The sequence below is a fragment of the Oratosquilla oratoria genome, chromosome 3 (assembly GCF_046742065.1).
Source record: "Oratosquilla oratoria isolate Oo_2021 chromosome 3, ASM4674206v1, whole genome shotgun sequence".
NCBI classification, from domain to species: Eukaryota; Metazoa; Arthropoda; class Malacostraca; order Stomatopoda; family Squillidae; genus Oratosquilla; species Oratosquilla oratoria.
The window spans coordinates 11256440-11281253 of record NC_134779.1 but is presented as its reverse complement, the minus strand read 5'-3'; the positions used below and the strand labels follow the sequence as shown (position 1 = coordinate 11281253).

Sequence of the window (24814 nt, the reverse complement as noted above, 5' to 3'; positions counted from 1 at the left end):
AACTAATCGTAAATTCATGTAAGACTCTAACTTGTGCAATATCATCAGGTTAATCCAGTTTGTGCATCTATATGAAAACAGTAGTTCCTTGCAACCTCCATTCATTTATCCTCTGATTGTTTTACATTTTTTTAAACTCGTGTATGGTCCCAACTTTTGCTGTAACTGCTCTTAGGCTATTCCAGAAATTTATGTATCTTTGTGGAAGACTATATTTTTTCATAATCTTCAAACATTTGGTCTTTTTAATTTATGTCCATGACTGCCTATCCCAGATCAAGATATGTGTCCATTTTATCCTCCTTTAACCACTTCAGTACGAGTCAAATTCTCGCACACAACATCAGCTGCCATATGTATGATTCATCACTATTTGTATTATAGAATATAAAGTCACTGCTGTACCGGTATTATTCATTCTTTTTTTACTCTGAGTAATAATAAACACACAAAACAAGATCAAACCAATTCACATATTTAAGGGTAACTCATGTACCACAAAAAATATATATATGATCAAGACACTGATGCCAGCATCCTTGTGTACCCACTCATGCCTCATGACGCCAACGTAGCGATCATCGTACTGAAGTGGTTAAAGGTCTGATCATTGTAATCAAGTTCCCTCTCATTCTTCATGATGGCAGGGGTAGTGTTTGTAGTTTCATTTTGGTTGTTATCCCTTGTATCTTGATCCTCTTCGTACCTTTCATTTTTTCTGGGGACCATACCACTGCTGGATTTTCAATCATAGATGTGTTAAGGTCTCTTATGATTTCTTTTTCTTCTTTCTTCATTTTCATTCTATTTTTCCTCTTCTGCTGCTGCTGCTTCTTCTTTTTCTATTTCTTCTTTTTCATCATTCTCTATTTCTTCTTTTTCTTCTATTTCATGTATTTCTTCCTCTTCTATTTCTTCATTTTTTTTTTCTTCTATTTCTTGTTTCTTCCTCTTCTATTTCTACTTCCTCTTTCTCTTCTTCATCTTCTTCCTCTTTCTCTTCTACCTTCTTCCTCTTCTTCAATGTCACATATAGTGAAAGACTATGAGGTCTGTTAGAAAAGTATCCAACTTTATGTATTTATTTATTCATTTATTTTTTGGAAAAACCTGATGGATTTGAATCAAGCGTGCTTGCATGAGCCAACCTTGAGCCTTCGTGCACATGCGTGAATTTTTTCCTGCCTGTCGATAGTGTCAGTTGCCAGCAAACTGCATTTGCGTGAGGTAGTGTGTAGTGCTCTCAGCAGTTTTTCATTGCAAGAAAAATGACGGAATGACTGGAGCACCCAGGACTCATCACCAGTGATTATGGTATTCAAGAAGTCGGGGTCACTGTTTGTAGAGTCCAGCATGTCCTGTGAGACTTCAACACAAAGTTGCTTTTGCTCCACTGTGAGCAGCCTCAGCATGAATTTTGCTGCCACTCTCTTCATGGCCAAATCTTCAGTCATATGGAATGTGCTGAAAAAGTGCTGATGCCCCCCACTTCCGCAATTTCTCGGCTAGTAACATGACGGTCCCGCATCACCACAGCATTCACTTTGGCAATGACCTGGTCATTTCGGCATGTTAATAGCTGACTGGAGCGTGGCTTGCTCTCCACAGTTGTGTGGCCATCTTTAAACAGGTTGTACCACTCCTTAATCTGTGTGATGCCCATAGCATCGTCACAGAAAGCTATCTGAATCCTCTGAATGGTTTCCACCTGGCTGATGCCCAGTTTCTGGTAAAATTTGATGAAGTAGTGCTGCTTCAGTCTTTCTGTCATTTTCCTTGCAATGAAAAACCGCTGAGAGCACTACACATTACCTTGTGCAAATGCTGCTTGCTGGCAACTGACACTATCGACAGGCAGGAAAAAATTAATGCATGCTCATGAAGGTTCAAGGTTGGCTCATGCAAGCACTCTTGATTCAAATCCATCAGGTTTTCACAAAAAAAGAAAAAAGTTGGATACTTTTCTAAGAGACATTGTATTTTTATGTTTTTCACCACTCAGTACCTCCCACCCCCCACAGTCTTGCTTTGTTTGTCAGGCAACAGGTGGCCCCTTCTCAACAGTCCCAGCGCTTTGTCCTCATTTGTTGAGGTAGATTCACTTTATATTCAATAATTGAATGATGGTCTTATTGAGCTAGTAATCTTTTCCAAAGCCTTACATTTTCTGGCATTGAAATTCATTCTGCTTCTGACTAAGGACAGGTGGGATATAGGGATGATCCCATCCATGAGGAGCTAAGATGAGAGGAAGGAAAGGGTAGTGGATGGGAGTGGAATGGGTGAGGGGTGGGTGTATTCCTTTTGACTTTGGCTACCTCCCTGGTATGGGGGAAAAAGCCCTTGGTATATGGATAGATGGAAATTATTTTTTCTTGGCTCAATGCATATAAGGCATCCAAATCTTTTTGCAACAACTTACAGTCCTCCTCATCTCACTTTCTCATGATCTTTGTGTCCAGACAAGTTTGTGTAGCTTTTGTGTCTTCTGTCATGTCATTATGTAGATAAGGAATCTAACAGGAGAAGGTGGTGATCTTTGTGGTACTTGTCTAGTCACTGCCCCCCATTGTGACATCTTGGCCTTCGCTACTGTCCCCATATACTTGTCTATAGGAAACTTCTTTCTTGTCTATTCAAAAAATTTATCAGTCATCCAGTGTGTGTGTTTGTTTGTTTTTATGTACTTACCTAGTTGTAGTTTATGGGGTTGGAGCTCTACTCATGCCTTCACTTATCAATCTTCACCTTAAATTTATTTATGTTGTTGGCCTGGATTATATTTCATCCAGCTTGTTGGAAAGTGATACTTCCTAACCTCTTTCATAAACTATCTTGCTTTGTCAACTTTTTCATCTTGTACCTGCAGATTTTATTTTATTTATTTACTTATTTTATTTTATTTTTCCTGTGCCTTTTTTGGAACCAAATAATAATAACAGTTCTTTCTTCACTTTTGCAATGTGGGAAGCCCCAGTTTTCTCAGTCTCCTCTCCTCTCTCTCCTCTCCACTCTCCTCTCCACTCGCTTCTCTCCATGCTCCACTCCCCCCTTTCCACTCGCTTCTCTCCATGCTCCACTCTCCCCTCTCCACTCGCTTCTCTCCATGCTCCACTCTCCCCTCTCCACTCTCCCCTCTCCACTCTCCCCTCTCCTCTCTCTCTCTCTCTCTCTCTCTCTCTCTCTCTCTCTCTCTCTCTCTCTCTCTCTCTCTCTCTCTTCTCTCTCTCTCTCTCTCTCCCCTCTCTCTCTCCCCTCTCTCTCTCTCCCCCCTCTCTCTCTCTCTCTCCCCCCCCCCTCTCTCTCTCTCTCTCTCTCTCTCTCTCTCTCTCTCTCTCTCTCTCTCTCTCTCTCTCTCTCTCTCTCTCTCCCTCTCTCTCTCTCTCCCTCTCTTGCCCTCTCTCTCTCTCTCTCTCTCTCTCCCTCTCTCACCTCTCTCTCTCTCCCCACTCTCTCTCTCTCTCCCCCCCTCTCTCTCTCTCTCTCTCCCCCCCCTCTCTCTCTCTCTCTCTCTCTCTCTCTCTCTCTCTCTCTCTCTCTCTCTCTCTCTCTCTCTCTCTCTCTCTCTCTCTCTCTCTCTTGCCTCTTTCTCTCTTGCCTCTTTCTCTTTCTTGTCACTTTCTCTTGTCTCTCGTCTTTCCTCTCTCTATCTCTCTCTCACTCTCACTTTTCTTTCTTTCCTTTCTCTCCTCACTCTCTCCTCACTCTCTCTCTCTCTCTCACTTTTCTTTCTTTCCTTTGTCTCCTATCTTCACTCTCTCCTTTCTATCTTCTCTCTCTCTCTCTCTCTCTCTCTCTCTCTCTCTCTCTCTCTCTCTCTCTCTCTCTCTCTCTCTCTCTCTCTCTCTCTCTCTCTCTCTCTCTCTCTCTCTCTCTCTCTCTCTCTCTCTTGTCTCTTTCTCTCTTGCCTCTTTCTCTTTCTTGTCACTTTCTCTTGTCTCTCGTCTTTCCTCTCTCTATCTCTCTCTCACTCTCACTTTTCTTTCTTTCCTTTCTCTCCTCACTCTCTCTCTCTCTCTCTCTCTCTCTCTCTCTCTCTCTCTCTCTCTCTCTCTCTCTCTCTCTCTCTCTCTCTCTCTCACTTTTCTTTCTTTCCTTTGTCTCCTATCTTCACTCTCTCCTCTCTCTCTCTCTCTCTCTCTCTCTCTCTCTCTCTCTCTCTCTCTCTCTCTCTCTCTCTCTCTCTCTCTCTCTCTCTCTCTCTCTCTCTCTCTCTCTCACGCTGTATGGCCTACCGGCCCCGGCGCTAGGCCTTCGAGCCAAAAACTCCATAAATCAAATCTCTCTCTCTCTCTCTCTCTCTCTCTCTCTCTCTCTCTCTCTCTCTCTCTCTCTCTCTCTCTCTCTCTCTCTCTCTCTCTCTCTCTCTCTTGTCTCTTTCTCTTGTCTCTTGTCTCTTTCCTCTCTCTCTCACTCTCTCTATCTCTATCTTACTCACTTTTCTTTCCCTTCTCACTTCTCTTCTCTCTCTCCTTTCTCTTTTCTCTCTCCCTCCCTCCCTCCCCCCTCCCCCTCCATTGACCCAGTTCCAAATTGAAATTGATCCTAAAACTTAACTAGGTCCTCTTGTAGTAGTTTGCTATCCTCTTTTTTTTTTACTTCCTTTGTGATTTTGGAATTGTCTGTAAACAAGTTTTCACAGCTACCTATTCCATTCATATATACATGCATAAAAACCAAAAGGACCTTTCCTCCATGGAAAGGTGGATGGCCAACTTGAGTATACACCCACCCTTCAACCATCCCACACCCATCCAACACCCATCTGCTTTTGCTTCCTTCTTAGCTTTTTGTGGATGAAGGGTCATCCCTGTCCCCTGCCCAGTGCTTGGGTCAAAAACAGTGCAGTAAGACAGCTCCTCTATAGTAGGGTCATACAGCTGAAGCTTAACCCAATTGCATCATTATATTGTGTATATATATATATATATATATTTATTTATTTATATATATATATATATATATAAATATACATATATATATATATATGTATATATATTATACACATCCACACATACACACAAATACACACACACACACACACACACACACTTCAACGAACGGACGGCATAGACGACGTTCTGAAGAAAAAGTGAAATTTCGTGGATCCCAAAGCAAAGGAAGTACCTATTGTATTTGCAGGGTGGGGGGGAAATTGCTCGTGGTGTAGGGAAAGTAAGGAAAAAGGAGAAGGGGAGGGATTACTGAGGGAAATGGAAGGAAATGAGGAAGGTGAGGACTTGGCCCAGGCAGGCAGACGAAATCAAACAAACGAGGGCCGGACCAATTTAGCGATGATGAAATGTCTAACAAAAATGTAAAGATTAGAAGTATAGATAAGAGCAATACAGTAGAAGACGATGAGAATATTTTCCAGGGATTTAAAGAGGGTGGGGGGGACACAAACCCCCCCCGATTAACAAGACTAGAAGAGAAACTCGATATGATCGAGCACTGGGAATTTAAGTTTGGTCACGTTAACAACATTGTGCAGAGAGTTGAAAAATTGGAAGAACTAGAGAAGGAGAACAAAAACTTAACCAAGGAAATTGAAGAATGAAAAAAACAGTTAAAAGAAGTAAAAGAAGAGAATAAAGTCTTAAAGGAGAATAATAAGGAGAACAAGGAGGGTTGGAAAAAAATCTAAGAAAATAGCAAAGTTGCATTCACTGACATAATCAGACAGCAAATGAATGAACAAACTGAAGACTCAGTTATTAAAGTGATGAGACAGAAGGAGAATATAGTAAGAGACTTAGCAGACAGAAAGAAATGTATAATTATATTAGGAATGGAAGAGAAACATAACCCAGATAGAACCACAAGAATCAAAGAGGAAAATGAAAAAGTAAGAAATTTACTAGAATTAGTTCAGGAAGATGAACCAGAAATAATGAAACAAATCGAAGAGAAATTCAGGCTAGGGAAATATAGTACAGACAAGACCAGACCAATTAAGATTAAATTCAGGTCACAAACTACGGCTGAGAATATCTTATCCAAAACAGGGAAACTAGCAACAAGTGAACAATATAAAAAGGTATGGATAAAAAGGGAAATGAATAAAGAGGAAAGAGAGGAAAAACAGAAAATACTTCAAGCTAAGGAAAAAAACGAGAACAGAATGGAGTCAGAAAAAGAGAGTTTCTATTGGAGAGTAGTGAATATGAAACTAAAGAAAGTTGACATACAAGAGAAAAACAAAAGGGAAACAGAGAACACAATGGAAGTGGCAGAAAACTAAGAGTGTCTTACACAAATATAGATGGATTAATAACAGGATTGAATGAGCTGAATGATTATTTGAAGGAAAAAGAACCAGACATAATGGGAATTGTAGAAACAAAATTAAAAGGTCCACTACCACCCAACAGTGTATGACATGATGCATATAATTATTGGATTAGAAACAGAGTGAAAAAGGAAGGGGGTGGAGTTATGTTCCTGACTAAGAAGGATATAAATGTGAAGTGTGTCACATATGGAAAGAATACAGTAGAGATGATAATGATGGAAGTAGAAGACAGAGATAAGAAGAGCAGAAAGTTTTGTGATAAATTATGTGCCCCCGAAAACAGCCTCATGGGAAGAGAGTGAACATAAAAGTATGTTAGAGGACACAAAGATAGCATTAAACAAGATAATGGAAGAGGGAGGAAGAATAGTTATGATGGGCGACTTTAATTGCAAAGAAATCTGCTGGGAAGAAATGACAGTAAAGGGTGGAGACGGCTCATGGGGAAACGCTCTACTTGAGATGGTTACTGACCATACAATGACACAATGGATACAGGAGAACACAGGTATAGAAATGAAGAAGAGCCATCGAGACTAGACCTAATAATTACATCTGAACCTAGAATAGTGGACAAAATTGAATATAAAACACCAATAAGTAAAAGTGACCACATATTGATTGAACTGGAACTTAATGAAGAAAAATATATGAAAAGAAATGAACAATATAGAAAAGGAAGAATGATGTATGAAAAAACAAACTTTGATAAAATAAGAGAATTCTTTCAAAAGGAAAACTGGGAAGAAATATACAAAGAAGAAACAACAGTAGAAGAGAAATGGAATATTTTGACAAAAATTTACAAAAAAGGAGTGGAAAAGTATGTCCCAAGACAAAAACAAGGAAAAGAATATGTAAAATGCTGGTACAACAAAAGTTGTAGGGAGTTAAAAGACAAAAGAGACAAAGCCTGGACCAGATGGAAAAAAGACAGAAGACCTGAAAAATGGAAAATATATACCTGTTATAGAAATGAATATGTACAAACGTGCAGAGAGGAAAAGAGAAAATATGAAAAAGATATCATAGAAAAGTGTAAAGATCAACCAAAACTATTCTACAGATTTGTAAACAATAAACTGAAAAACAAACAAGACTTGGAGAAATTAAGACAAGGAGGAGTTGAATACACTGAGGAAATGGAAATGGCAGAAATTATTAACAAACATTTTAAATCAGTGTTTACAAGGGAGAACATACAACCTGAAGAGAAAGAATAGAAAGAGAAAGTCCCCCCTATGGAAGAAATAGAAGTAACAAAGAATGAAATATTAACACACTTGAGTAATCTTGATGTCAGAAAATCGCATGGACCAGATGAAATAGCAAACTGGATACTGAAAGAATGCAGGAATGAACTGGCAGACAAAATACATAGCATACTAAACAGTTCCTTGAAAGAAGGAAAAGTTCCAGAAGATTGGAAAAAAGCAAATATAGTACCTATATATAAAGGAGGAAATAAAGAAGAACCTACCAACTATAGACCAGTCTCTCTAACAAGTACAATAGCAAAAATTTGTGAAAGAATTATCAAAAGTAGATGGGTAAAATATTTAGAAAAAAAAAAAGTATTAAATCCAAGGCAATTTGGATTCAGACAAGGACAATCATGCGTCACCAATTTAATATGTTTCTATTCAAGGCTAATAGATATAATACAAGAAAGAGATGGATGGGCGGACTGTGCATTTCTAGACCTAAAGAAAGCTTTTGACAAAGTACCACATAAGAAGTTGCTTAAGAAATTAGAAACTGAAGGAGGAATACAGGGCAAACTACTAAATTGGATGGAAGACTTTTTGCAAGAAAGAAAAATGATAGTGATAAGAAACCAGCACTCAAAATGGGATGAAGTAATAAGCGGTGTTCCGCAGGGAACAGTTCTGGCCCCAATAATGTTTGCTATATATATTAATGATATGGATGAAGGAATTGAAAGCTATATGAGCTTCTTTGCAGATGATGCAAAACTACTGAAAAGAGTGAAAACTGAAGAAGATTGTGAATCACTACAGAGAGATCTAAATAAAGTACAGGAATGGAGTAGGAAGTGGGAGATGGAGTTCAATACAAAAAAGTGTAGTATAATGGAATTTGGAAAAAGCAAAAACAGAATAACAGGAGCATATAAATTGGGAGAAGAAGGAATAAAAAAAGTAGAAAATGAGAAGGACCTGGGAGTCATTGTTATGAATAATATGTCACCTGAGAAACATATAAATAAGATTTTTAGAGAAACTTATAATTTAATAAGAACAATCAAAGTTGCATTTACATACCTGGATGAAGAAATGGTGAAGAAAATCCTAATCACCCTGATAAGACCAAGATTGGAATATGCAGCAACGATATGGTCACCAAGTACAAAAAAAATGTATAAAAAAACTTGAAAGAATACAAAGAGCAATTACAAAACTGGCACCAACGCTCTCAAAACTATCATATGAAGAGAGACTAGAAAAACTTGAACTACAGACACTAGAGCAAAGAAGAGAGAGAGGAGATTTGATAGCTATTTACAGAATCATGAAAGGCATAGAAATTACTGATAGAGAGAATCTGATAAAATGGGATAACAGAAATACAAGAGGACACGGAAAGAAAATAAAAAAAGATAGCTATAGAAGAAACTTGAAAAAGAACAGCTTTCCTCACAGAGTAATAAACAGTTGGAACAAGTTAGATGAGAAAGTGGTGTGTGCAAAAACAATACATGAATTTAAAAATAGTTTAGATAAAATGAGATATGAAGACGGGACCCCACGAACATAGCTCCCCTTCCCGTAAAATACAACTAGGTAAATACAATGCTATGATACTGTCGAAACAAGAATTTCAGAGATTGGAGTCAGCCCATAGTTGGGGGTCGTATGTGAATTAGAAAATAAAATTATGAGGATTAGAAGAGGGAATAGGTTAAGGATGTGGCTATAAAAAAAGAGAGTATATGGTCAAGGTAGCAGAGCCTTGATAAATAGGCATATATGTAGCAATATCAGATTAAGCAAGGCATTCAACACTAGATAAAATGAGCAACACTTAGCCCTGGAAAAACTGGACATGAAGCAAGATGTAAAGGAGAAAATGGGTGTGGTCAGGACTATGGTTAAGATTATACTGCTGCTGTTGCTGTTGCCACTTCATTTGCTTATGGTATGGACAAATCTAGTTGCGCTCGTGAACTGCTTATAAATCTAGCACATCTGATGTATTGTTCACCTTTTATGAATGCTGGACAGTTATGATTTGTTAAGTGTAGGGTGCTGCTCTGCATAGATTGCATGTGTTATCCAGATATAATGCTATTGTTTAAGTTTATGTAAAGGTAAAGCTGGATGGTACCCACAGCTTACTCTTTTATAGCAAATTATGTCATTTGTATTTTGTGTTATTTTGAAGTTAAGGAGGTTTGCTCTACAAAATGAAAAAAAAGAAAGAAAACAATTAATTGCTAAATCATTGAGATATGCATCTGCTGTTTGCATTTGTATATGTTAGAAGTGGAATGGGCCCATGCTGAAGATGATTTTAAATGTTATGTGTTTCTGTTGTGCTGAAGTGTGCAATTTTTTTATGGAATTGAGTAATTGATTGGGTTGTTTGATGATGGTTTTTGCTTCATTGTGCAGGTGGTCTATTGTAGACAAGCACAGCCTTTGATGATAAGAATAGTACAGTTTTTCAGGTTTTATACCATGCTAAGACTTGTATATGAGAAGGCAGTAGCCCAGGAATATAATTTATGAACATTATTTATTGTTTGTATACAAGGTTTTCCTGTGCTCTTGTTAATTGATTCATATGAGAGCTCTTAATGCATTAAATCTTGGGAGTACTTTTCATTTTTAAATTGGCACTGCATTAGCAAGTATTCCTTGACTCTTGAAGGAGTGTGCATAATTATACATTAGAATGGGTATGTTCTATAAGGTAATTTGTTGCATCAAATGAGTTAGTTGGTGCTATGAAAAGTGTGATTGCTGACAAATAATGGTTCTGTTGTATTAAAGTATGTCCATAGGTTTGCTTATGCTGTGCCTGTGTTTTAATTAATTACTGTAGTATTATCAGCCTACAATACTTTTTATGTGATGGGGTTTCCAGATGGGGATGTAATACTCATCACTTGGTTGAGCAAAGATGGGAGCAAAACAAGTTGAGGTATTTCATCTGCTGTTTTGTATTCAATGTGACCACTATTTATTTGTACTGTAGTTATGATTACTTAATAAGTAAATACCGTGCCATCTCTGTGTTATAAATGATGATTTATTGGTATTAAACAGGAAATGGCATTTGTTTTGCTAATGTATGTTGTGGCAAGTAGTTTTTTCTTTACTTTTTTAACTGATGCCAGAAAATGTTTGACTAAGGTTTGGCAGTATTGAGTGGCTGAAACAAGATCTGTGTTGTAAAGTGAGATTTGCAAGAACCAAGGAGTTTTGTTGGAGGGAACATGTTGAGTTTTCTGATGAATTTACTCTATTGTGTTTGGAATGTTGTAATTTTGGTATGATTTTTTGATATCTTTTATTAGAGTATACTTTGGAGTTTTATGCACACTTTATTTCTTTAAATTCATATGTGAAACAAGAGCTTGTAGCTTTTGAATTTCTTTTACCTTCACTCTCTCCCACTTCACTTCTCTCTCTCTTTCCCACCCTCCCCTCCCCATGCCTTTTCTATTTCTATCCCTCCCTCTCCCCCTGTCCTCCTCCTCTTTCTCCTCCCTTTCTCCTATCCCTCTCTCTCCTTCCATATCTCTCTCTCTATCTCTCTCTCTCTCTCTCTCTCTCTCTTGCTGTCTCTCGCTCTCTCTTGCTGTCTCTCGCTCTCTCTCTCTCTCTCTCTCTCTCTCTCTCTCTCTCTCTCTCTCTCTCATATTGTTTCTTCAGCTGTTAATGGAGAGGCTAAATTGTTTTGTATAACTGGCTGTCTGCATGTGTTATAATTGATCATATCTTTACAGGTTTAAGGTGAGTTGTATGTATTTAAAATTATATATTATTTAAAAAAAAATTCCAGTGTGAGGAGTGATATATTTATTATTTATAGGATAGAACTATGCTCTTTTTTGAGTTTGGTAGGCAACAAGTTGTTTCGGAAAGTGATATATTTATTATTTGTAGGATAGAGCTATGCTCTCTGAGTTTGGTAGGTAATAAGTTGTTTTGGGAAAGTCTTGTGGTGGTAATGAAATATTGTTTACAAGAATGCCAATTTTTTTAATTTCTTTGATTTTTGCAAGTACTGTACATTTGTTTTGTATGCAAGTCCCTGATTTGGCTGTGATTTATCCCTGGTAAAGTAGGTATTTAATTTATTAATGTTAATACATGCAGTTATATTTTGTGCCAGCATTGTTGAGATAGAATTACATTGCCTCATGTTTGTTAGGTTCTTTAAGTTCATTCCTATTATATTAGGTGAATTTATTGAAATATTTTGTTTTTATTGTATTTAGATCCCTGATATTCAATTCCTCATTTTTTTTTCTTTTTTGGCTTTTGTCCAACTGGTTTTTGTAGCATATGATGATTCGGCAAATGTTTTTCAAGTGAGAATGCATGGAAAATGGCTGAGTGTGGAACACTCTCTCTCTCTCTCTCTCTCTCTCTCTCTCTCTCTCCTCTCCTTTCCTTTTTCTCTCCCCTCTCTCACTCCTCTCTCACTCCTCTCTCTTCTGTCTCTCCTCTCTCTTCTCTCTCCCCTTTCTCTCCCCTCTCTCTCTCTCCTTGCTCTCTCTTCTCTCTCTCCTCCCCCATATCTTTCTCTCTCTCTCTCTCTCTCTCTCTCTCTCTCTCTCTCTCTGGGGAAAGGGCTTTTGGTACATGTATGTATGCATAAAACCCAGTAAACTGTACACATTCAATGTCAGTTATAGAGAAAGCCCTCATAAAAACAAGCAAGGTTTATGTTCATTGCATTGGACACTGGAATCAGTTACTACTACCTTAGGTTTCACTGACTGGATACCTGAAATTTGCAGCCCCACAGCAGATGATATTGCCTCTCAGGCTCTCCCACAGATCTCTAGGAAGAAATCATGGACTGATGTCTGCATTGTATTAGTGTGGGACTGTTTTTATGTCACTGGCTAAAAGTAGTAGGAGGTTGCTGGTTGTCAACTCTCCTTGTGGTTAAAGATGGAGGAAATACAGATAAAGTTAATCAAGAGAGCCTTAACTCAGTCCAGTGTCTGAGTGCCAACCTTTTGGAAATAATGGGAGGAAATTGATTAACTTTGGAGATAGGTGGCAAGGAATTGACACAAAGGGTTGTCACACTGGGCTTTCATGGTCCTTACCAGCACCTACAGTTGAGAGTTTGAGTGAAAACTACTATGGTTATAATATTTTATTTTTCAAATTCCAAATATCAAATTATCTCATTTATAGCTGAATTATGAACTAAGATATTATAAACATTACAAATATTAGACACACTGTTGAAATGTTCTTAGAAAAGTCAAGATTTCTGTAAGTGAAGTCATATTCTAGTTTTTTAAATGGAGGTTGGAGGTAGGATGTGGGAGGAAAAATAGCCCAGTGTGAACCCCCTTCAGCCAATTTTCTTGCCAGACCACCTTGTGGATATTGCCAGATTTAACTATTTTATCATTATTAGTCATAATGTCAGTGTTTACAATAACTATTAATGATATTTAATTTTTTTTTATATTAGATAATGTACTAAGCAGTATTTAATTTTTTTCATGGTCTCTATATATCTCTCACTTTTTCTCTCTTCCTCTATTTGTCTATGTAAAAGTCTACTCAGAGGAGAGTAATAGTAATGCTTTTCTTTATAATTGCTGTCCCCTTGAAAACTTCTATGACTGCCTCAATCTTTTATGATCCTCTGTTGTGTGGGTGGGTGGGGGGAGAATGTTGCTACTGTGATTTTATGCTTCTTGTAGCAAGCAATGAAATGGAATAGATTGAGGGGGACCAGGAATCCACACTGTATTTTTCTCATATGAAAAGTAAAGGCATAAGAGGATCTGGGGAGGACTCCAACCAGAAACCTAGTAATTAGGTCATCAAAATTCCATAGATGTGGTACAGATGAGAAAAAAGGGTGAGAGATTGGTAGTATTTGTATGAAACAATGGATGTATTAGAGAAGGCAGTAAGAGGAAGATGGGCAGAGTATTATAGGGAGTTGCTAAATGTGAAGGAGGAAAGGGAGGGAAAGGTAGTTGTAGTGGGAAGTGCTAAGAAAGTGACCATGATGAGTGAGGAAAATGGAGGAGAAATAAGGAAGGATGAAGTGAAGGCATTTGTTAAGATGATGAAAGCAGGTAAGGCACCTGGTCTGGATGGATGTCATGGAGAATATCTGAAAAAAGGAGGTACAGTGATGGTGGACTGGCTGGTGAGGTTATTTAATGTTGGTTTAAGAGAGGGTAGAGTGCTGGAGGACTGGAGGAGTGCCTGTATAGTTCCACTCTACTAGGGGAAAAGGGGACAAGTGTGAGTATAGTAGTTTCAGAGGGATTAGCTTAAGTGTAGTTGGGAAAGCTTATGAGAGGGTCTTGATTGAGAGGATTAGGAGAGGAACAGAGGGTGTAATTGGTGAGGAACAGTGGGTTTAGGACAGATAGAGGTTGCGTAGATCAGATTTTTGTGATCAGACAGATATGTGAGAAAGCTATAGGAAAAAGTAAGGATGTTTTTTTTGGGGGGCTTTTATGGATTTGGAAAAGGCTTATGAGGGTAGACAGGAAGGCACTGTGGAAGGTGTTGCAGATATACAGGATAGGAGAAAAACTTCTAGGAGCTGTCGAGAGTTTTTACAAGAGTAGTAGAGCATGTGTCAGGACTAGAGGTGGAGAGAGTGAGTGGTTTGAGGTGGGGGTGGGACTTCATCATGGATGTGTTATGCCACCATGGCTGTTCAATTTATACATGGAAGGGGTGGTGCAAGAGGTAAATGCAAGGGTGGTGGGTCAGGGATTGGAGATGTTTAAAGAAAATGGAGAAAAGTGGGAGATAAGCCAGCTGTTGTTTGTGGACAACACTGCTCTTGTAGGAGGATCAGAGGTATTGAGGAAGTTAGTGACAGAGTTTGTGAAAGTGTGTGAGAGAAGGAAGCTGAAGATAGATGTGGGTAAAAGTAAGGTGATGAGATGTACAAGGGGTGAAAGTGGCAGCAGACTGGAAGTGAGTATTAAGGGAGAGAGACTAGAAGTGGATAGTTTTAAATACTTGGGTGTGTATGTGGCAGGAAATGGAGTGGAGGTGGAGGTAGAATGTAGATTGAGAGAAGTGAGTAAATGCCTTGGATTAAAAAATGTTATGAGAAATAGACATTTAGGAATGGATGCTAAGAGGAGATTGTATGAAAGAGTGATTGTGCTGACAGCACTGTATGGGGCAGAAACATGGAACATAAGAGAGGAAGAGAGAAGGAGTTTGAATGTGTTTGAGATGAAATGTCTGAGAAGTATGATAGGGGTTACTAGGCTAGGTAGAGTGAGAAATGCGGAGAGGAGGAGAACGGGTGAAAAGGGAGTTGGGAGATAGGGTAGATGAAAGAGTATTAGGATGGTTTGGACACATGGAAAGAATGAGTGAAGAATGACTAGTAAAAGAGGTGCGGAAGGCAGATGTGGAGGGAGTGAACATGAGGGGGCAACCTAGGATGAGATGGATGGATAGGATAAAAGGGGCTTTGGGGAAGAGGGAAATGTCTGTTGAGGAAGGACAGAAGACGGGTGAATGGAGAATGGTTGTGTGTGGATGATGATGTGATCCATGAGGTGGAATGGATGGGGGGTGAGGGAGTATGTGTGAAAAAAATTTGATGCAGCCCAAAGGAATTTCTCCCCGTCTTCTCCTTTTCTGTATGAGGGGAGGGAGAGGGGGGTCGCTGATTCAATGAAGCGGCCTTGCTGTGGATGTGCTGTGTCTTGCGACACTGCTTCTGACCTAGGGTAGTGGGCAAGATGCAGGGATGACCCATCATCCAGGAGGTGCCAGGGAAAGAGGATGGAGGGGGAATGGAGTGTGATAGGGATGGAATGGGTGGGAGTGGTTATGCCTTTGTTTTTTAGCTACCTCCCTTATAAGGGGAAAGAAGCCTTTGATATATGTATGTATCTATTAGTGTCAAGACTAAATTAAAAGAAGGGTGAGTAGGAGTTTGGGATCATGAGGGGTGTGGTGTTACAAGTAACTAGGATGTAAGGGAGGGAATAAAGGGCATTATTGGTAAGTAATGAGATAGTTGTATGGTGAAATATACAGAAGTGTCTTTAATGTGGGGGTGAAATTAGGATGGGAGATATGTTTTTTATTTTGTGAGAGGATTTGGCCCTGGTAGTGAGAAAAGTGGAGGAGGATTTTTGGATTTGTTTAAATGATTGTAGAGAGTTTTGGAAGGATTGTACAGTAAATGTAGTGTTGGATGTTGGTTCTAGCAGAGGTGAGCCAGTAGATGTAGTAGGGAGGTATGAGATAGCAGATAAGAGTTATTGCAGAAAGATCTTAGAGATTTGTTTAGAAAGGGAGATGGTGATAGTAAATGCTGTGTTTAAGAAGTGAAACAAGTATAAGTATAATACAACTAGGTAAATAGGATAGGGTGGTCATGGGGTTAATGGGCTATGTAGTGCTACCCAAAATTAGGAATGGAAGAGTTCTGGATGTAAACATTTAGGAGAGAGATCAGGGGATTGTCAGACCATTATCTAGTAGGAGGGAATTTGAGGGTGGAAAGTTAAAGTGAAAAGGGGAAGGAGACAAGAGGAGTGCTGAAGTTGAGTAAGTTAGATGAAAAGAAAAAAAAAAGGAAGAATACCAGGTAGTGAAGAAGAAAAGAGAAACAAGGACTGGATCTTTTTCAAGGAGGAAGTGCTAAAGTGTACAAAGATGGCATGTGGGATGGTTGTTTAATGTGTGGAAGATTTTAAGTGGTGTGGTAGGTAAATGTGAGGGTGCAAGGCAGGAACTGGTGAGAGTGGTAGAGAGAGGTGAACCTGTTGTTGTTTGCAGATAGCACTGCACATTGACTGAATTAGAGATGCTGAAGCAGTTGGTAGTGGAGTTTGGGAAAGTATGTAAGCTGTAAAGATGGGCTAAAGTGATGTGACGTATAATGGGTGAGGGTGGCAAAGAGTTGAAGAGAGTTTAAAAGGTAAGATGCTGGAGGAAGTGGAGGGCTTTTTAAGTATATAGGGTCACATTAGAGTAAAGGCATAAGTGAATTTTAGAGCAAAGGAAACAAATGTCAGAGGGAAAGTGAAAAGTATAAAAAGAAATAGGTATCTGGGGATGAACACAAAGAGAACACAGTACAAGGGATTATTATGCTCATGGATCAGATTTGGAATGTAAAAGGGGATAAACACTAAATATGTTTGAGATGAAGTAATTAAGAAGTATGGTCAGGGTTATTAGGATGGATAGAGATATATAGGTGAGTCAGAGTCAGGATAGGAAAAGAGTTGCCATATAGGGTTGATCAAAGAATACTGGGAATGTTGCATATGGGGAAAATGAGTGAAGGCTAGCAAGAATGTGGGAAGGGGAGGTGAATGGAGTAAACTTCAGGGATAGACCAAGAATGAGGTTGATAGAGGGGATGAAAGGGTCATTAGGTACTACAGAAATGTTGGTTGACCATGGAAAGGGTGAGAGATAGCTGTGAGTGGAGAGTGGTTGTGAAAGGATAAGGAAGTAATGCAGCCTGAAGAGAGTTTTTCTTGTTTACTCTAATTGTTTGAGTGATAAGGAGGGTTGCCATGTAAAAAAGCAGTAGGGCTAAACCAGCTCCAGCTCTTGACTTCTGCTGTGGAGGTGATGTCTTGCTACATTGCTTGTTTGGGTGATTTGTTGTGAGCTCATCTGGTAACACTTGCCAGTTGCCTGGAAGCCATGGGTCTCCTACCAGAGAATAAGGATTGCTGCCATGAGTCTCACAAAGTGGTAAACTCACAGTCACACAGCATCTGGCAATGACCCTTGAGCTCTCCCATAGATCTGTCTGGGAATTTATTTATTTTTTTACTGTTGTCAGTGTTGTATTGGTGTGGGACTTTTAATGCCACCAGCTGAAAGTGGAAGAAGAGTGTATTCATTGGTTATCAACACTTCATGTGTGAAAAGATGTAATACAATTGAAATTGATAGAGATCTTGTGCCCAGTCCAAAGACCAAGTGTTTTCCCTGCATGGCCCATGCACCCCCCTGATAGTGGTGAAGAAGTTGACAAATTTTGGAAATGGGTAGTTTTGCTGTTTATCTTGCATGACCACCACATGCAGTTACCTATCATAGATCCCTCCTGTGAGAGAGACCTGGGTCAATGGATAGATCAATTGCATTATATGATAGTGATGTTAATCATCACTTAACTATGAAAAGCTATATATCTTTTATTTTAGTTTTTGTCTTTCAGTTTTATTCAGCAGACAGGAACCTCACATTTACTAAGTTAAAAAAAAAAAAATCATTACTCGTCAACTGGAAAAAGTTATTCATATTTATGGCCTGTGCCAAATGACTCTATTAGACCGAGGAAAAACTCGGTAAAAGGGTTAAAATATCAGTGATCTACAGACAGATTTGTCTGTACATGTACATTTTATTATACATAACAATGGGAAAATGAGATGGGGGGGGGAAACATGGGGCTATGGAAGAATATTGGAAGAGTATTACTCAACTAATTTAGGCTCATCCAGATTCTCATGTTTCTCACGACTGATCTTCTCATACCTGTCTGTACAAAGTTTCTTAATACTCAACAGTTGTGTGTATGTGTGTGTGTATTTACCTAGTTGTATTTTATGGGAAGAGAGCTATGCTCGTAGTGACATCTTTGTATCTTTCAGCATCAAGTTTGTTCTTAAATTCTTGTATATTTTTTGTGCTCACTATTTCCTCATCCAATTTGTTTCAGATATCCACCACTCTTTGTGGGAAACCATTCTTTTTCAGATCATCTCTATAATTATCCTTTTTAATTTTTTTTCATGTCCTCTTGTTTTTCTTTTATCCCACTTTAGTAAATCATCTCTGTCGAGGACTTGCATCCCTTTCATAATTCTGTAGATGGTCAGTAGATCTCCTCTTTCTCTTCTTTGTTCCAAGGTTGGTAGTTTGAGTTTGGACAATCTTTGTATGTCAATTTGGAGAGTGTTGGTGCTATCTTTGTTGTTGCTCTTTGAATTCTTTCTAATTTCTTTATATTCTTTTTAGTACTAGGTGTCCATAGTGTTGCAGCATATTCCAATTTTGGGCTTATCATTGTAACTAATATTTTCTTTACCATTTCGTCATCCAAGTAGTCAAAGGCCACTTTCATTGATCTTGGTAAATTGAAAGTTTCTACGACTATTTTGTTGATATGTTTGGTGCCATGTCATTGCTGATAATTACTCCAAAGTTCCTTTCTAAGTTAACTTTTTTAACTTCCTTTGTACCAATTTTATGTTGTCCTGATATTCTATTTTTACTTGTTCCAAATTCCATTATACTACATTTCTTGATGTTGAAGTTCACTTCACACTTTTGACTCCATTCCCAGACTTTATCCAGGTAGTAATCTCTTAAATATTTACCTTGTTGTATTACATGGGAAGGGAGCTATGCTCATACCCATCTTTGTATCTTTCAGCATCAAGTTTATTCTTAAAATCTTGAATAGTATTTGCACACACTGTTTCTTTGTCTAAGTTATTCCAGATATCCAGCACTCTGTGGGAAGCCTCTCTCTCTCTCTCTCTCTCTCTCTCTCTCTCTCTCTCTCTCTCTCTCTCTCTCTCTCTCTCCTCTCTCTCTCTCTCTCTCCTCTCTCTCTCTAGATCTTCTATAGTTATCCTTTTTGAGTTTCTTTTCATGACCTCTTGTTTTTCCATTGTCATTTTTTAGTAAATCATTCCTATCAAGGATTTCCATTCCTTTCATGATTCTATAGATAGTAGATCACCTCTTTCTCTTCTCTGCTCCAGTGTTGGTATCTATCGAGAATTTCCATCCCTTTCATAATTCTGTAAATGGTCAACAAATCACCTCCTCCTCTTCTCTGTTCCAATGTTGATATATGCAATTTCTGCAATCTTTGTTCGTATGTCAAATTTGATAGTGTAGGTGCCATTTTTGTCACTGCTCTTTGGATTCTTCCTAATTTTCTTATGTTCATTTTTGTGCAAGGTGCCCATAGTGTTGCAGCATACTCTAGTTTAGGTCTTATTAGTGTAACCATTATTTTCTTTACCATTTCTTCATCCATGTAGTCGAAGGCCACTTTCATTAATCTTAGTTAAAAGTCTCTCCAAATAATTTATTGACATGTTTATCAGGTGTCAAGTCACTTGAGATGATACTACCAAGTCCCTTTCTTAATAGACTTTTTTGACTTCCTTGTTTCCAATTTTATATTGACCCGATATTATATTTTTGCTTTTTCTAAATTCCATTATGCTATACTTCTTAATGTTGAAGTTCACTTCACATCTCTGACTCCATTCCCATATTTTGTCCAGGTCTTCTTGTTAGAGATCTGCAATCTTCTTCTGTTCTTACTCTCTTGAGTAATTTGGCATTATCAGCAAAGAAGTTCATGTAACAATTCACTCCCTCATCCATATCATTTATATATATGGCAAACATTAAAGGAGCTAATACAGAGCCTTGCAGGACGCTACTCTTCCCATCTTTCCAGTTTGAATTTTCGTCTCTAAGTACTAGTCTCATTTTTCTCCCAATTAAGAACTCGTTCATCCATTCCAGTAGCTTACCTTGTATTCCTCCTACTATTTCAATTATTCTTATTAATTTTTTATGTGGTACTTTGTCAAATGCCTTCTGCAAGTCCAAGAAGGCGCAATCTGCCCAGCCATCTCTTTCTTGTATTATCTCAATTAATCTCGAGTGAAAGCATATTCAGTTTGTGGTACACGATCTTCAACTTCTAAAGCCAAATTGTTTAGGGTTTACTATTTTATTTTCTTCCAAGTGTTTGGTCCATTTGTTTCTGATGACTTTTTCATATATTTTTGCTACTGTGCTTGTCAGAGATACTGGTTTGAAGTTTGTAGGATCTTCTTTGATTACTCTTTTATATATTGGTACTATGTTTGCATCTTTTCAATTTTGCAGTACCTTTCCTTCTTTGAGTGAGAAGTCTATTATCTTGTATAATTTGTCTGTCAGTTCGTCTATACACTCAGTATCCACTTTGCAATTCTATCCCATCCATGCAATTTCCTAACATCTAGGTTTTTTATTTGGTCTCTTATTTCTTTCTGTGTTACCTTTATTTCTTTCATTTTAGGGGATCTTTCTTGTTGTCCATCTTCCCAAAATTGTGTGCTCTCAATTGTAAAAACAGACCTGAAATGTCTGATCATAACTTCTGCCATTTCTGTGTCATCTATATATTCTTTATCTCCTTCACTCAGTTTTACCATTTCATGTTTATCCTTTAGTTTGTCATTTATATATCTGTAAAAGAGTTTAGGTTGATCCTTACATTTGTCTATAATATCTTTTTCATAATTTCTTTTTCTTTCCTGCGTATATTCACATATTTGTTCCCAAATTTTATATATGTTTGCCATTTGGATGTTTTTTTTTTTTTTGTCTCTTTTTCCATTCTTTGTCTCTTCTGTCTTTAGCCTCTCTGCACCTTTTGTTATACAAACACTTTATATAAATCTCTTTTTGTTTCTTCTTTGGTACATATTAATTCTATCCTTGTACTTTTCTTTGAATATGTTCCATTTGTCTTCCATCTTCGTTTTCTCCTTGGAGAATTTATCCCAGTTTGTGTTTTGGAATTTTTTTCTTAGTTTTACAAAATCCATTTTGTTGTACATTAATCTTCCTTCTCTATGTTTATCATTCCTACCTACATTGTTTTGTTCTTTTAATTCAAACTTTATTAGTATATGGTCACTCTTTCCAATTGGTGTTTTATACTCCATTTTGTTTACGATATCTGGTTCAGATGTTGATATTAAGTCTAGTTTTGATGGTCCCTCATTGTTTCTATATCTAGTATTTTCCTTTACCCATTGTATTAAGATGTATTTGATGGTCATATCCAGTAGAATGTTGCTCCAAAGTTCTTCTCCCCCTTTTACTATAATTTCTTCCCAGAGTATATCCTTTGCATTAAAATCGCCCATGATTAATGTTACCACCCTCTTTCAGTAACTCGTTTAGCACATTGTGTCTTCCAGTGTGTGTGTGCGTGTATTTACCTAGTTGTATTTTGCGAGAGGATAACTATGCTCATAGTGACCTGCAGTTGTATCTTTCTGCATCTAGTTCTTTCTTAAAATCATGTATAATTTTAGCACTCACTGTTTCCTCTTTCAATTTGTATCTATTACTCTGTGTGGATTTTTTTTTCCCCTCTTATCTCTTCTGTAAATGTCTTTCTTAAGTTTCTTCTCATGTCCTCTTGTATTTCTTCTGTCCCATTTGAGTAGGTCATCCCTACCAAGGATTTCCATCCCTTTCATAATTCTGTAGATGGTTATCAAATCACCTCATTCTCTTTGTTCCAGAGTTGATAAGTTTAGTTTGTCCAATCTTTGTTCATATGTCAACTTGCAAAGTGTTGGTGCCATCATTGCTCTTTGAATTGTTTCTAGTTTATTTTATTGCCATCGTTGCTCTTTGAATTCTTTCTAGTTTCTATATTTTATTTTTTTTATTATTTTTTTTTTTGTACTAGGTGCCTATAGAGATGCTGTGTATTCCAGTTTTGGTCTTGTCAGTGTAACTAGTATCTTCTTTACCATTTCCTCATCCATGTAGTTAAAGGCCACTTTCATTGATCTTATTAAGTTGTAAGTTTCCCCAAATATTTTGTTTATATGTTTGTCTGGTGTCATGTTTGAGATAATTACTCCTAGTCCCTTTCTGAGTTTACTATTGTAACTTCCTTTATACCAATTTTGTATTGACCCAATATTCTATTTTTTGTATTTTACCTAGTTGTATTTTACTGACAAGAGCTATGCTCGTAATGACCCGGTTTTGTATCTCTCCCCATCCAGTTTGTTCTTAAAGTCTTGTATAGTTTTGGCACTCACTGTTTCCCCATTTAGTTTGTCCCAGACAATCATTCTGTGTGGGAAACTATTCTTTTTCAAATCTCTTCTGTAACTGTCCTTCTTTAGCTTCTTCTCATGTCCTCTTGTTTCTCTTCTGTCCCATTTTAATAAGTCATCTCTATCAAGAACTTCCATCCCTTTCATAATTCTGTAGATAGCAAATTGCCTCTTTCTCTTCTCTGTTCCAGTGTTGATAGATGTAATTTCTCCAATCTTTGTTCATATGTCAAATTTGAGAGTGTAGGTGCCATTTTTGTCGCTACGCTTTGATATTTATTTATTTTATTATATTTTATTTTATTTATTTATTTTTTATTTTTATCTTTAATTCATTTATTTATTTATTTATTTTACTAGATGGCCATAGTGTCGCAGCATACTCCAATTTAGGTCTTATCAGTATTGATATTTTCTTAACCATTTCTTCATCCATGTGTATTTACCTAGTTGTATTATACGGGAAGGGGAACTATGCTCATGGTGACCCGTTTTTGTATCTCGCAAGATCAAGTTTGCTCTTAAATTCTTGTATTGTGTGTGTCTGTGTTTTAGTCACTGAATTTGTATACAGGTTCATTGTAAGTGCATGATGATTTGTGTTCTGCTATGCATGAATTAACAAAATGCAGGTATTTGCAAAATAAGCCAAAAGTGTGAGTGTAAGTTGTAGTATTTTTATTAATGGTTCATACATGAGCTGCCCCACTGGCAATCACAAACTACACAAGTTTTGCATTGTAAACATGCATAACCTCATCAAAAAGGTTAAGATACTTTTTTACACATGTTTGTCAAATGAGTGGAAGGGCAGTGAGCTAAACACAGAGAACAGTTGGAGTTTTATTCACTGACATTTCGTCCTTACCAGGACATTCTCAAAGTACATTTGAGAATGTCCTGGTAAGGACGAAACGTCAGTGAATAAAACTCCAACTGTTCTCTGTGTTTAGCTCATTGCCCATCCACTCATATATATATATATATATATATATATATATATATATATATATATATAATATATATATATATATATATATATATATATATATGCCATCACATCGAAATTAGTTTGTGACAGTAATTCAGAATTTGCATAAATATATGGAAGAACCAATGAAATTTTTTTTTTGGGATCAATCTGGTTTATACCCCCCCCCCCCACACACACACACACCTTTTTCCCTCCTCATCTTCCTCCTCTACTCCTCTTCCTCCTCCTCTTTTTGGTCTACAGAAGAGCTAACCAATGTTATATGATATTTATTTATTTATTTATTTATTTATTTATTTTTTTAATTGGATAGTGTTCACATGTGAGCCCGTGTGGAGCATAATCCAGTCTTAGGTTTGGAGTCGGGAATTTAAAAAACATCACTTCTGGCATATGAATTTGGCTGAATGTCTTGTTGCTAAATGTATTTTGTATTTATGCATGACTTGTTAAGGTTGCATTGCATTGTACTATGTTAACATGCATGCTATTCAATTTTAGTTTAATGCAGTGGATAGTTGGGAAGTACATTTATAATGAGGGGTTGAAAAACGAATATTTCTTGTTGAAATGGTGATATAATTGATAGTTGTGTTAGTGTTTTTGAATGAGTTGTGTTACAGATATGGACAGAACAGTAAAATGTAAAAGTGCTGGAGATGAAATTCTTATTTATTGTGTGGCGTGAGAGTTTACAGTGTTAGAAATAAGGGAATTGGAAGACATGAAAATTAGCTTGTAGATAAGAAAGAAAAAGTAGCTTGGAAATAAGGAACAGATTAAGCTTTACTGAAATAGAATGGGCATGTGGAGATAGTGGAATTAAAACTCATTGTAAGAGAATTCTACAAGTCAGAAGATGAAGATATGTAGAAGATTTGAATATGGAAATTGTTATGGAGTGCATAGAGAGAAAAGAAATAGGCATAGAGGTGCCAATGTAAAAAAAAATACAGCTTGAGGAAAGACTGCAAGAGATAGCAAGTCAAACTAGAAGGAACAAGTGTGAAAATATAATGGAATAATTGTACTCACACGTACACACAACTGGGTAAATACACTCACTCACACCCATAGGGCCTTTTTTGTCAGGCATCCTCCACTGTGAAACAGTGGGAAATGTGGCATTGGATGAAATAGACAATGAGGTAGTTTTTTTGTTTTTATATTTATTTATTATTATTATTATTTTTTGTAATATGTATTATTTATTGGTTAATTTATTTAGTTTCTTATTGATATTTATTTTTAATTTCCTTTAAATTTTTTGGGTTTTGAATGGGGCCTAATTACCTCACAATGGCAGGAATGGTTTACACATATGTATGTGTACTCTAGTTGAGGACATTCACAGTTTTAATTTTTTCTTTTTCTTTTTTTTCCAGGGGAATCAATCTAATGAAGTGGTCACATTAGATTAGATGTTTTCAAGAATGTTCAAGCTATT

At 37.3% G+C, this 24814-nt stretch overlaps 1 protein-coding gene across 9 annotated transcripts in view; it reads left to right on the top strand.

The window, feature by feature from the left end:
- Positions 1–24814, top strand: part of LOC143020262 (uncharacterized) — a 201683-nt gene that overhangs the window by 176462 nt on the left and 407 nt on the right. For 8 of the 9 annotated variants that reach the window (XM_076176511.1, XM_076176475.1, XM_076176485.1 and 5 more), the window contains one exon: positions 24753–24814. This exon is cut by the window's right edge. In XM_076176511.1, the coding sequence (XP_076032626.1) occupies positions 24753–24788 (36 nt within the window). In that variant the 3' untranslated portion in view covers positions 24789–24814. Of the gene's footprint in view, positions 1–10405; positions 10463–24752 lie in introns of all 9 variants that reach the window. The other variant, XM_076176503.1, reaches the window with a different exon arrangement.